At 44.9% G+C, this 14,063-nt stretch overlaps 1 protein-coding gene across 14 annotated transcripts in view; it reads right to left on the bottom strand.

Moving 5' to 3' along the window:
- chd6 (chromodomain helicase DNA binding protein 6) overlaps positions 1–14,063 on the bottom strand; it is an 81,451-nt gene that overhangs the window by 40,810 nt on the left and 26,578 nt on the right. For all 14 annotated transcript variants that reach the window (XM_049734219.2, XM_049734222.2, XM_049734221.2 and 11 more), the window contains 8 exons: positions 4,153–4,239; positions 3,951–4,088; positions 2,673–2,794; positions 2,027–2,270; positions 1,257–1,433; positions 904–1,047; positions 622–720; positions 400–556 (listed from right to left, as the gene is read on the bottom strand). In XM_049734219.2, the coding sequence (XP_049590176.1) occupies positions 400–556; positions 622–720; positions 904–1,047; positions 1,257–1,433; positions 2,027–2,270; positions 2,673–2,794; positions 3,951–4,088; positions 4,153–4,239 (1,168 nt within the window). The remainder of the gene's footprint in view (positions 1–399; positions 557–621; positions 721–903; positions 1,048–1,256; positions 1,434–2,026; positions 2,271–2,672; positions 2,795–3,950; positions 4,089–4,152; positions 4,240–14,063) is intronic.

Genomic DNA, 14,063 nt, shown 5'->3' with positions numbered 1-14,063 from the left:
TAAGATCAATCAACAACTTGAAACTGAAAGTACAGGAAATGTATTAAATTCACTAATCACTAACTTGAAACAGCCGCTAAAAGATAAACGGAGAAAAATTACGTCACGTCACGTCACGTCACGTCACGTCACGTCACGTCAAGTCACGTCAAGTCAAGTCAAGTCAAGTCAAGTCAAGTCAAGTCAAGTCAAGTCAAGTCAAGTCAAGTCAAGTCAAGTCAAGTCAAGTCAAGTCAAGTCAAGTCACGTCACGTCACGTCACGTCACGTCACGTCACGTCACGTCACGTCACGTCACTTCAAGTCAAGTCAAGTCAAGTCAAGTCAAGTCAAGTCAAGTCAAGTCACTTCAAGTCAAGTCAAGTCACTTCAAGACTTTAGGAGGTGCGCCGGCCCGCACCGGTGATCAGGTAAGGATGGTTGCAGCACTTGCGCAGCTCCATCATGGTGTTGATGAGGTTGGGCATGTTGTGCTGGTTGGCTCCTTTGGACAGGAAGGAGAAGTTCTTCTCCAGAATCGCCCGGTAGTATTTCTTCTGCATGTTGGTCAGCTCCACCTGCAGGAGGATGCCGGCAAGCTCAGAGTGGGAGGGGAGGGGGGACTGAGACAAGAAACTCCTACCTCAATGATGGTCTCCTCTTTGGGGGCCAGGTTCTTCTCCACGTCGTCCTTCAACCTCCTCAGCATCATGGGCTTCAAGATAGCCTGAAGCTTCTTCACCTGGGAGTGCAATAAAGCAAGATTAAGATCTGACGACCACATAGTTGGGAATCAGATTATCAACAAAAAAAAAAATCCACATTGTCAAGAGCAACGCAAACAGCCAGTCGTGGCATTCACTGCCTTTAGACGCCCAAGATCCTTTTCAACTGGGTGGGCGGTCAAAGAGTTAAAGGGCCTTACCTGCTCCTCGGTTTTCAGGTCCCCAAACTCGTCGAGGAAGGCGCTCTCCGAGGGGAACTGCAGCGGCTCCAGGAAGTTGAGCAAGCTGAACAACTCCTCCACCGAGTTCTGCAGCGGCGTTCCCGTCAGCAGAACCTTGTGCTCCTGCTCCGAGCAGCCAGAACAGAAGTCGCAAGTCAGTCTCAGGTCTCAGTCTCTGCCCTTACACTTTTCCACAAGTGCCCCCGAAACAACCAATATCGTCAACCTTTTAGAACTATTACAGACAAAGCCATTACTGAGACGCAGACCAACCAATGACTTAAGCATGTGATGACTTTGTTTGTGAGAGGGGCTGAGAAGTTTGGACTGACCAAGTTCATGAGTTTGAGTCCTTCCAGCAGCTTGCAGTTCCTGTTCTTGAGGCGGTGCGCCTCATCGATGACCACGCAGCGCCACTGCAGCTTCTTCAGCTCGGGGCAGTCAGCCATCACCATCTCGAAGGTGGTGATCAGCGCATGAAATTTGAGCACGCTCGGCGCCGCAGTGCCCTGGCGGGAGCCGCATGTTAGCTTGGCGCTCATGCCAGGGAGCATCTCGGTTTTTGTGCTTGACGCATTTGCGCAACGGACCCAACGCAAATGCTTCCGCCACATGCGGACAAACAAAATAATAGTGCTACGTTCTTTATCTTCTGCGTGGAACGATGAAGAGTGTCACGCGAATGCTGGGCACATCATTGAGTGATGCAGTGTGGCAGAAACGGTTGAATTCTATTCAGCTATAGTTTTCTTTTTTTACCACATGGTTTCAGGCTACAGAGTTACAGTGATGATTTTCCTGATAAAAATGCGTGTTAAAACATTTTTGTAATCAACCTGAATTATAATTAAGTAAAATTGTCAAAGATTTTCATTTTAAAACATCATCAAATTCTAATAATTATAGACTGCTGTGAGTTGTGTTGCGACTTACTTTTCCACTGCTTGCCAAGAAAAGATTACTGAGTGGAACTTTGGTCGCTGTATAGCTGAGTTTCCGTAGGTTTTTTATTTACGGCAAATACCAAACTGGGGAGGGTGTATATGTCGTTGGAGTGTGATGCACGTTTGCGTCTGTTGTGTTTGCCAAAGAAGAGCGAGACCTGCGCTTTGCGATGGAACATCTCGTACTGCAGAATCATCTGGCGGCTGATCTGCGAGCCGTGGTACACGATGACGTTCATGCGCGTCCAGGTGCGGAACTCGCGCTCCCAGTTGGTGATGGTGGAGAGGGGCGCGATGATCAGGAAAGGCCCCCGGATGCCCATGCTGAACATCTCGTACAAGAAGGTGATGGACTGGATGGTCTTGCCCAGGCCCATTTCATCCGCCAGGATGCAGTTCTTCCTGCCGCGGACCGGCGGGAGGAGGAAGGCGCGTTCAACTTCTACTGTGAGAAGGCGTGTGTGTAAATGGATTCTGTCTGCATGTGTCTATGTGTGTCTCCCTATGTGTGCGTGTATCTGTCTGCAGGTACGTGTGTGCAAGTGCATCTGTGTGTAACTGTCTCTGGCTCTATTCACACCACAGGTCTTAATCAAAACAGTCCTAAGCGGAGCGCATGATGTCGTCCGGGTGAGATATACGGCAACTGGCTGCCACCCGGCCGTTCAGACCGCGTTGCAAAATATCCGAAATGTATACGATCTAGAAGCACGAATGAAAGTGGCCGGATTTGGGGGAAAAAAAAATTCTGAATTGTGCCGCAGTATGAACGTAGCCTTTGTGTTTGGATGCATGCGCGTTCACCTGTTGTACCAGTTGAAGAGCAACCAGTTCATGCCCTCCAGCTGGTACTCTCTCAGCTGGTTCCCATTGCGGTAATCTCGTGAGCGCTCCAACTTCTGCCATTTGTCCGGGGGAGGACGCTCCTGAGCACACAGACAAAACTCACGCTTGTATGTTGACATTAAAATACTACACAGTGTTCACCATACATTTGCCATTCATGACTTGTGAATGTACAGTGGTACTGCTACTTACGAATGCCTACACTTATTAACTTTTTGAGCTACGAACTGGAGCCTCGCAATTATTGTTGCATCTACTAATGAACCAATTTTTGATTTCCGAACCGACGCACCCCTCCACCCGCCTTGTCTCTGCCATTCCCTGTTCGTCTCTGCGCATTAGTAGTGTAAGAAATAAGTAGTGTAGTCGAGTATGTCTCCAAAGACGATCGACATGAAACACAAAATCATAAAGGAGCATAGCAAAGGCATGCGTATCATCGAGCTTGCGATGGAATATAGCCGGCGTTGTGCCAAAATACTAGGTATCCCCTGCTGCTGGATCATTCACGGCAGCATCACTTTGTCTGTGTCTTCTTAGGGGTATTTTCACTAAGTGTAGCAAATGTGAAAAGGTGCCCCCCTCTACAAGCAAAGTTACAGGGGTACTCATTCTAACAGTAGCCCTATTAGAAAAAAATCAGCCCGTGAGAATAAGTGCACCCCCACTCATCTTCAAATTGATTCCAGGCCATCAACCGTTTCAGGCAACGGTGATTCCTGACTGCCTAATGGCTTTTTTCACATGGCTCAGTGGTAGAGTGATAGTCTCGCAACTTAGAAGAGGTGGGTTCAATTCTTAATTGCACCAAAACGTAATGATGAGTATGTGAGCCCATTGCAAGGAGTGTGTGGAAGCACACAATAATTTATTAGCCTGACTTTTTCTGTGTCTTCTTGGGCAAATTTTTAGCAATGGTAGAAAATTAGAACTTCCCTAAGCAAAGTTGGGAGGTCAAAAATAAAGCAACATTTATATTTTGTTCTAAAAGTTTAAAAAAGCACAAATAAAATAATAATTTGCAAATAAATTCTTTAAAAATCAGACAATGTGATTTTCTGGATTTTTTTTTTTTTAATTTTGTCTCTCATAGTTGAAGTGTACCTATGATGAAAATTACAGCCATCTCTCATATTTCAAGTGGGAGAACTTGCACAATTGGTGGCTGACTAAATACTTTTTTTGCCCCACTGTATGTAGCAGAAGGTTCCAGAAGGTTGTCTATGGGCTCCTCACCAGATGTCGCAAGTCTGGCGGCAGCTTTTGAATCTCCTCAAACTCTTTGATTTTCTCAGGGTCCAAGTCCTCCTGGAGCTCCCAGGTGGCCTCTTCATAGGACAGGCTGCACCACTTGACCAGGTAGTGCGTCACCTCCTTAACACGCAAAGTGCGGCATATGAGCGCGCGCATGTGAGCGTGCGTAAGCGCATCAACCAACCTCTCCGGTCTCCGTGTCCGTGGTAACGGCCACCTCCAGCACCCTGTCCACCTCCACGTAGTCGGGATTAAACAAATCCTCGTCAGGCTGGAAGAGGAAAAAAATAACATTTGGAAATGGCCCAAATGACAGTAAAACGGCGGCAAAATGGCAGACCCTGGGAAGAGGGACTGTTCATATTTTTCAAATCCACATAGGATTTACTTAAGGAGTGATTACTCTTTAATCTTCCGCAAAGATATGCATAGGGTTCTGGACTGTGAAGTGGGAATTATGGACCTTTCGGACCATAGCCCTCTCTTTTTGGAAGTGCAACTTGAACAAAGTTGGAGAAATACTCTGTGGAGGTCAAATTGAGTCATATGAAAGAGCAACTTAAAAAGGACATTTCAGAGTTTCTGGAAATGAATGATCATCACGAGGTTTTACCCCCAATTCTTTGGGACACGTAAAGCGGTACTGAGAGGCAAGATCATAGGATATTGTTCCTATTGAAAGAAACAAAAACAAAAACAATTGGATCAACTATTGGCAGAATTGAAAATGTAAGGCTGGATTTTATTTTATTTAAGGGGTACCCCACGATTCTTATTCTAGGGAGTTTTGGATTATTACAAAGAGTTGTTATTGTTCATTGGTGGTAAAAGAAAATATTCATTGCTGCATGTTTGCATGTTTGAAGTACCGTATTCTCTGCACCTTGTGCAGACTCAGTTGCAGGTCTATTTAGTATTTAATCCTCACATTGGGCGCACCGCATCATAGGACGCATGCATACCATGACTTACAGTAAACAAAAAAAGGTCACGGGAGCAAGACAGTGAGTTCAGTTGTACTTTATTCTACTGTTTAACCACGTACTCTACTGTACTCACATTATTGTTAATCAATATTCATACGCAAATCAGTCAAAGTCCTCATCTTCTGTATCCAAATTAAACAGTTGGGCAAGTTCGCCATTAAACATGCCAAGCTCCCTCTTGTCATTGTCTCGTCGTCACGTTGCTCTTCTGCAATGATCCTGGCTTTCCAGGAAGCTCTAATTGTGCCTCGTAAGCATGTCTCTTTGTCTATACCATTTTAGAGGGTCCTAGTGCTGTTTACTTTGCACAAACGATAGTATTTATTTATCAATGGCGACGGAGGTACGTACTCTAAGTGTGACGTACAGTCCTCTGATTGGTTTACTGCCCCGGTCGCCGTAAAACATAATGTCCTCTGATTGGTTCATCACGTCTACATATTATGCCTGTATATTACGCCTCTGTGTGGCGGAAGCCAAACAAAACAACTTTACAGATTTGCACAAACGGTAATACCGCATTGGCCCGAATATAAGGCGGTGTTTTTTGCATCGAAATAAGACTGAAAAAGTGGGGGTCGTCTTACATTCGGGGTCTAGACATTATACCCATTCAGAACGATAGATGGCGCCAGATATCTTTAAAGTAAATGCTGAATCTAACTCCCCAAGCCAAAGTGAACCCCTGTCACAAAGAAGAAAAAGAAAAATAGCTGTTAGAAAGGTTCCTATGTTGATGTTAAAATGTTGGAAAGTTACATCACCGCGCCTTACGTCTCGCGTGAGTTACCTCAGCTTATCGCGATTGTTGGAGCTTGTGCGCAGCGATAAGTTAAAGGTTTCTGGTATTGACTGAGTATGTTGCTGTGATCGTGTGCGTCTTTGACACAAAGTGAGTATATACATTTCATTGTTACTACTGTCTACTCGAACAAACTCTACTCGTCTAGAACAAATCGGAATTCTAATGAAAAATTCGAGATTTTTTTGCTTCGGTTGTCGAACAAAATTCGGAGGTCGAACCTCGCGAGATGAGCCGAAAGGACCCGAAAAAACCCGACCGCACGGCCCGGATGCCGACTGACTCCGTCCCTTATGGTATTTTCGTTACTTTGAGGATTGTATTAACCCCTAATCATGCCTCCAAAGAAAGCAAGTGGGAGCAGTAAAGCCATCCTAAAACACAAAGACACTCTTAAAGCAATGTGACAGTGAGCGCCCGGCGCGCTGCGGTTGCGCGATCGGACCAAATTAATCTCCCTGCGCACTGAGGTCCACTTAAATTTTGGAAAGTACATCAGGACTTTGAAAATATTTTCTAAATTTCAGTGACGACTCTGTCACAATAATGCGACCAGCACGGCGGTGCAGTTGCGTGGTCGGCAGTGCACTGCAGTTGTGCGATCTGACAAAAATGCGCAAATGAAAAAATGCTGGTCTTAGAACGGATCAAAAAATTTTCCATAATTTGTAATGGGAAAAATAGATTCGGAATTCGACCGATTCACTTCTCGAACTGCCTTCTGGAACGGATTGTGGTCGAAAGCCGAGGTTTGACTGTAGCTGTTAGAAAGGTTCCTATGTTGGTTAAAATGTTGGAAAGTTATGTCACCGCGCCTTAAGTCTCGCGTGAGTTACCTCAGCTTATCGCGATTGTTGGAGCTTGTGCGCAGCGGTAAATTAAAGGTTGCTGCTATCGACTGAGTATGTTGCTGTGATCGTGTGCCTCTTTGACACAAAGTGAGTATATCCATCCATCCATCCATTTTCTATACCGCTTGTCTCCATGGGGGTCACGGGTGTGCTGGAGCCTATCCCAGCAGTCTTTAGGCAGTAGTCGGGGGACACCCTGAACCGGTTGCCAGACGATCGCAGGGCATACAGAGACGAACAACCATCCGCACTCGCACTCACACCTAGGGGCAATTTGGAGTGCTCAATTGGCCTACCAAGAATGCTTTTGGGATGTGGGAGGAAACCAGACTGCCCGGAGAAAATCCACGGGGAGAACACGCAAACTCCACACAGGGAGGGTCGGAGGTGGAATTGAACCGGCACCCTCCTCACTGTGAGGCGGACGTGCTAACCAGTGCGCTACCGAGCAGCTGAGTATATACATTTCATTGTTACTACTGTCTACTGTTGTGCCGTTTGTCTGATCGGGGTTTGTTTCGTGTGTGTGCCGTTTGATTGATAGCTTCGGCGCGCTCCTTTAAGTTTGCCTCGCATCGTACGAGTAGCCGTTATGCAGCGGCACGGCGACTAACGGTCACCAGCAAATGTATTTTGCTGTCTCGATGACTTATGTTTGGTGTGTTGCATAGTATTTTATTCATGGTTATTTAGTATAGCGGAACTGTTACGCGCAGTTAGTTATGTATTGTGTGCCGTCTACTAGTGGTGTGTGACGTCAGAAGTTGAGCGTTGACTTACGTGCTGTATTTCTGTCTGTTGCAGAACCACACACCACACACCCTTCACACGCTTCACACAATAATCACACACACAAGAATCACATTCACACACCCAAAGACTCAGCCATGTACACGACACACACCTGCTTTCACATCCTTACGACCAAACGTGTGCCTATACCCTTTTGCCAGTTTGCCATTTATACCCCTATGAGCCATAGTGCCTGTTATTTTTTTGCCAATAATTAGTGTTATTCTATGTTATTCTGTTATTATTATTATTATGTTATTCTACACCATTCACTTTATTATTTATTATTCATTATTATTAGATTAGATTAGATTCAAATTTATTGTCAATGTACAGCACAAGCACAGTACAGCGAGAAGAACTTTGACATCCAACCAGAAGTGCAAAAAGCAGTAAAGTGCAGAGTAAAAAGAATACTGAGCAGTTTGTACAGTGCAATCAGGTAAATATGAGGTGAGTTATACTATGCGGGATATACAAGAGGGACGAGTGCGGATATGACTGGCTAAGTATTTACAATAAGGTGCAGTAGAACAAATATTTGCAGGCAGTACTAGAATGCTAATTATAAATAGAGGGTTATAAATACGTATATATAGTGTCAGTATAACCAGATATGAAGAGATATGTACAAGCGGAGTAAGAGTGATGAATAAATATATAGATTATATAGAATTATATGCAGATATGGACAGTATATGCAGGTAATACAGGTGTTGTTGCAGTGGGGTTATTGTGCTGCAGGGTTCAGAATGATAAGAGTTCAGGGGGATGACAGGGGTGTTGTGCTGCGGACTTCAGGGTGATGACGGCAGAGGGGAAAAAGCTTTTTCTGAGTCTACTCGTCTTGACCCGAAGAGTCCGGTATTGCTTCCTAGAAGGAAGAAGATTAAACAGTCTGTGGTTGGGATGACTGGAGTCTTTGATGATGCTGCGCGCCTTCTTCAGGCACTGTTTTTGGTAAATGGACTCGATGGTAGGAAGTGATGTGCCGATGATGCGTTGGGCCATCTTCACCACCCTCTGCAGTGACTTTCGGTCCGCGGCTGTGCAGTTGCCGTACCAGACCGTGATGCCATTGGTGAGGATACTCTCGATGGTACACAAGTAGAAATTCACCAGGATTCGAGGAGATAGATGGGCTTTCTCAAGAAGAAGAGACGCTTGTGGGCCTTACTGACCAGTGACGAGGTGTTGAGGGACCAGGAGAGGTTATCGGAGATCTGGACACCCAGGAATTCGAAGGTGGCGACCTGCTCGACCTCCTCCCCGTTGATATGGATGGGGCCGTTCACAACGAGATATTCTGCATCCGCAGAACAGTGACTCTCAACTGTGGAACTGTCTGAACACCAAGCCTTGTTAATAAAGACGCACAAGCCTCCACCGCGGGTTTTCCCGGAGTCGCCAGTTCTGTCGGACCTGTGCAGGACGCGGCCTGCTAGCTCAACAGCGCTGTCGGGGTTAGCGCTACGGAGCCATGATTCTGTGAAAATCATGACGTTGCAGTCCTTAATCCATTACTTGATGTAAATCCACAGCCGCAGTTCTTCCATTTTGTCCACCAGAGAACGGACATTGGCGAGGAGTAGGCTAGGAAGTGCCGGACGGTGGGGCGCTAGCCCCAGCCTAGCCTGTGCGCCTCCACGCTTGCCTCGCCTTTGTTTACGTTTTCTGGCCAGGTGCGCGATACAGCCAGCCGGTTGAGTCGCGTTGGGTAGCCACGGAGAGCTAGCGATGTCGTTATCGATTCGTAAACCTTCCAATCCAGCGTGTTGATGTTGTAATCCTATGTCCAGGAGATGTTGTCGGGTGTAGGATAACAACGCACGACTATTTTGGATAAGTAGACTGACAACTGTAAGGTAAATAACTACGTATTTGCGAAATCTGATCGGACCTCTGGCTTCGCTGTGCAACCACTGCACCGCCATGTTGAACATCTGTTATTCTACACCACAGGTGTTAAACTCAAGACCCGGGGGCCATTTTATGTGGCCCGCAAAGACAAATTGTGCATCAAATTCGTGTGTCATTACTAGAATTGCAAATTGTCTTCACTTTTAATAATATCTGTTTTTTTTAATATTTGACCAGTTTTTACTCGTCTGATTTGAAAACGAGTTATTTGTCAGTTTGTTTTGTAGCTTTTACTGTATATAATATGAGGTGCTCATACATTTATTTGGGTTGACAGTCATAATGGCCCTGTGAAAGAAGCTATGACTACAATGCGGCCCGCGAAAAAAATGAGTTTGACACCCCTGTTCTACACCATACACTTTATTAGTGTGAAGGCGATGGCCTTCACACGTTATTCTACATCATTCACTTGATTATTAGTGTGAAGGCCTTCACACTTATGCTATTCTACACCAGGTGTTGGGAAAAATATACTTTTTATCATTGGATTCTATGTATCTACTTATGTGTGCAAGATTTTCCACAGTATGTGACAGTTTGACCTTGTGATAATGACTTGGGCACATATAGCTGGCTAAGGAGCACATGACCGGGGTCATGAATCGCATTATACAATAAACTCCTTCGTTAGTTAGTCATGACCAGGTCATGAGTCTGTTATGATATGGCTAAAGCAGACAAACGTCTTATTTAATCTATAGTCATGAGTACGCCGAGGATGTATGCATCCCAGGGGCACTAAGACCCTCCTGCTTAACTTTGTTAAAGTCATTAGACGACCATACTGCTTTCTCTATAATAGCATCCCTGTTGTTCTGTAGTCATGAGATGTAATTATGAGATGTCCTTGCTGTTTAAGAAACTATGCATTCATGTAGACTCCCCCCAATGTTTTTCCTCAATAAAAGGCACGACCAAACTGGAGGAAGAGCGCGAATCTCAGCCACACTTGCTGTGTGTCTGGTTTGCGCCCCTCTGCAGAGGTCGCTGGCCATCGAAGACATCTTCTGCCTCTGTGAGATTCTTTTCAGATAAATGTTGTGAACCCAACATTTTGTGAGGGCTCGTCCGGGATTCCAAAAAATCTGCTCGCTGATCCGAGGAGTGTTGAAGACGCCGAACCCGTGCACGGCAGAGGTCATAGGACGCCTGAAGGAAAGCCCTGGGGAGCGATGTTCATCCACCAGGCCGGCGAAGTCCAGTTCAGCACCTCTCGGCAGCGACGATTGACGGAATCTTCAAGAGAAATCTTTCAGAGATTCGGTGAGACCTCTTCGTTGACTGCGTGGTTGGGGTATTTTAGTCCCCGGAAAAAAGGGTACCCGGGTAAGGACGGCGGAGTCCTTGTTGTGAATTCCAAGTGATAGGAATTCGGTCTACAGATGGAACTTGTAGACGGAAATACAGCTCGTTGTGTTAAGAAAATTCCGCAGTGTGAATGTGTGTGTGAATGGTAGCACGTATCACTCGGTATTGTGCTGCATGTAACATGGTGGGAAGAAATAGTGAATGTGTTCTCTGTGTGTTTATGTGTGTCTATGTGTTAAAATTATGAAATAGGCTAAAATAGTGGGCAAGGAAATTTACTAGACTGCGGTCTATTAGATTTGCACCGCGACACAAAAAAGCAAAATGATTTTGACACTAAAAAATGCAATTTTTGGAGGAATTGCGTGTGAAGGCGAAAAAGATGAATAAATACTTAGGAGATGCAACAGAATGATGTTAGAGCAGAATTGAATCAGTTGAAAAATGTAGAAATTAGAGGTGAAAATTGAATTTTGTAAAATTTTGCAGAAATTTTAATTGATCAATCTTTTATTGGCCAAGTTTGAGCATGCCATACAAAGAATTCATAATTTAACGTGAAAACATGAATTTTTTAATTTTGGGAATGTTGAAAACTTTCCCCGGTGTGATTTGAATGGGCTGAATGATGTGAATTTCAAACTGGGACAATGTAAATGTGACACGTGGAATGTGCCATTGAGAATGAATGGAAGGAAAAATTGCCGTAAGTTTGCAGATTTTGTGGAAATGAAAAGCTTATGGAATTAAAGGCCTAGAGACATCCCTTTTTTGTTTTCAATTAGAACGGAATTTGATAGAATGTATAAAGTGAACACATTTGCCGCATTGGAAATTAAAAATGGACACCGATTACTAAGAATAAAGCTAAAATGAAATGCCAGTTTATCGATCGGGTCCCGCACGAAGCCACACTGTCGGCGCCATTACTGTGACGTCACAAGTTGTACATCTGGATGTCAACAAACCAAAACAACATGGCAGATGATAGCGACAGCTCCGTTTGTTGCGGCAATATTAGCATCATTTTATCCAATTCAGAAACCTCTTTTGACGCAGAATATGATGAATTTAGCAGTTCACTTGGGCTGAGCTGAGCACATTTTCTGAATTGTGCCCCTCCCGTCACTCTGGTTAGGTTGGCATAGTAAAAAGTGCTCTTGGGGGCTTTAGAGTGCTGAGTTGATCTCGGCACATGAAGAAATGACCACCTGCAACGTTTGGTTTAGGTTTTATAAGCATTATTAATTTTATTGCTTAAATCGCATTTTCTCGACGAGCTGAGCACGTTTTCTGAATTGTGCCTCTCCCGTCACTGTGGTTACGTTGGCATAGTAAAAAGTTCTCAGGGGGCTTTAGAGTGCCGAGTTGACCACTGCGCATGGAGAAATGAACATCTGCAGCGTTTGGTTTAGGTTTTAGGCGCATCTTTAATTTTATTGCTTAAATCGCATTTTTTCGACGAGCTGAGCACGTTTTCTGAATTGTGCCCCTCCCGTCACACTTCGACATACTTTTCAAAGTCAAAGTCTCAAAGTCTCCTTTATTGTCAATTCCTCCGCATGTCAAGACACACAAAGAGATCGAAATTACGTTTCTCACTATCCCAGGGTGACAAGACAGAGTTCACAACGCACATACAAGTAAACAATACAGGAAAAATAAAACAAGAAGATGAACAATAAGAGTGATAGCACGCTAGCCGCTCCCGATGCACTGCAGAGTCCGGAAAGATGACAGTCAACCAGGCCACTGTGAACACGAGCACACAGCAGGCACGCACTGTCCGGTTCGTGGATCCTATCAGGCGAACGCAACCCATCTTGTCGTCCCGCGAACGAACGTACGCCAGGAGAATGGAAGGCACGGCTGGGCGAGCTCGGTTGGCCGCAAGCCTGGCCCGACGTCTCCGCACTGGCCCCTCTTCTCTTTTTGTTTACATTCACTGAAGCTAAACGCGTACAACTTGAGATGTCATGAGACGTCACTTCCGGCTGGCGGCTCGGTGCAGTCAAACTCGTCTGCGCGGCAAATTTAAATTATATTTTTCAGAGCAACAGCTTCCTTTTCGTTGTTTCGATCGTCAATTTATATTTATAAGCCCATAAGGTAACTAAAACCGATTTATACATATACCGGTGTCTCTGGGCCTTTAAATGAATGCAAGCATTCTTGCGTAAATTTTTGGAATATGTCAAAATTGGAATGAGTGGGTTGTTTTATCAAGAACCTTGAGATAAGACAAATTCGAATGAGGAATGTGAATTGAAAATGATGTATGACTGTGTGAACAGCTTGAAGAGAGCTTGAGGAGAGTGAGACCAGTGTGTAATGGAGGCTGTGTGTGTGTGTGTGTGTGTGTGTGTGTGTGTGTGTGTGTGTGTGTGTGTGTGTGTGTGTGTGTGTGTGTGCGTGTGTGAGATGCAGATGAGCAGGAATGAATAACTGACAGGATGAGAAGAAAATACAGTTGAATGGTTGAAGTTGTTGGAGACTACTATGGGAAAAGTAGTAGATCAACTTTGAAGGAAGAGTGATTTTGAGCAAATTTAATGCTAAGTAAAGAAAATAGGGCTTATTTCACAGTGATTGACTGATTATCATGAATTGAATGGCTGGTTTTACACTTTCATCTAAAAGTCAAGTTTTGGTCTACGTTGGTGATAATTGCTTTTGAAACAAAGGAAGCGTGAGGATGAGATTCCTTTCTCCTCATGCAGCATTTAGGCCAGAGAGGCAATGAAGTCAAGTAACAGAAGTTACGATGGGTAAAAACCAGAAGTAAACTATCTTGGTTTACCCTCAGCGAAAGGGAGAGCAGTGCAGGGAACAGGCTATATTAGACACACCACGACCTGTCACAAAGAACAACTTATGTCTTTCTTTCTGTAATTGCTGCAGAGCTTGGGCTCCACGCTATGCTGAAATTGCTAAGCCACTAACAGAAGTGGCTCATGGACAGCCGTTAGCAGTCGAAGATACACTCGCGTGGACACCAAAAGTAGAAGCATTGACAAAATTGAAAATGGCATTAGTTCAAACAACAAAGGGTGCGATAATGGATAAGGTGTTATTGACCACGTCAATAACAAAACTGTTTTGCCAAAATGACCTTTTAAGGCAACGCCAATTGTGTCACTTACTAAACAGTAGCGCGGACAAAGTGCAGTAGTAGTGCAGGAGGAAAGTGTCATCAGTGTCGGCTGGAGTTGAGGGCGGCTATGGCTTGGGGAAAGAAACTGTTTTTGAGTCTGTTTGTCCTGGTCTTCATTTGCCTGTAGCATCTTCCAGAGGGCAACAGGTCAAACAGGGTGGAGCCAGGGTGGGAGCTGTCCGCTGAGATGGCCTTAGCCCTGCTGAGGCAGCGGGTAGTGTAGATGTCCGTAAGGGAGGGGAGAGGGCGGCCAATGATCCTCTGAGCTGCCTTCACCAC

The sequence above is a fragment of the Syngnathus scovelli genome, chromosome 11 (assembly GCF_024217435.2).
Source record: "Syngnathus scovelli strain Florida chromosome 11, RoL_Ssco_1.2, whole genome shotgun sequence".
NCBI lineage: Eukaryota > Metazoa > Chordata > Actinopteri > Syngnathiformes > Syngnathidae > Syngnathus > Syngnathus scovelli.
This window is presented reverse-complemented; position numbering and strand designations above follow the sequence as displayed.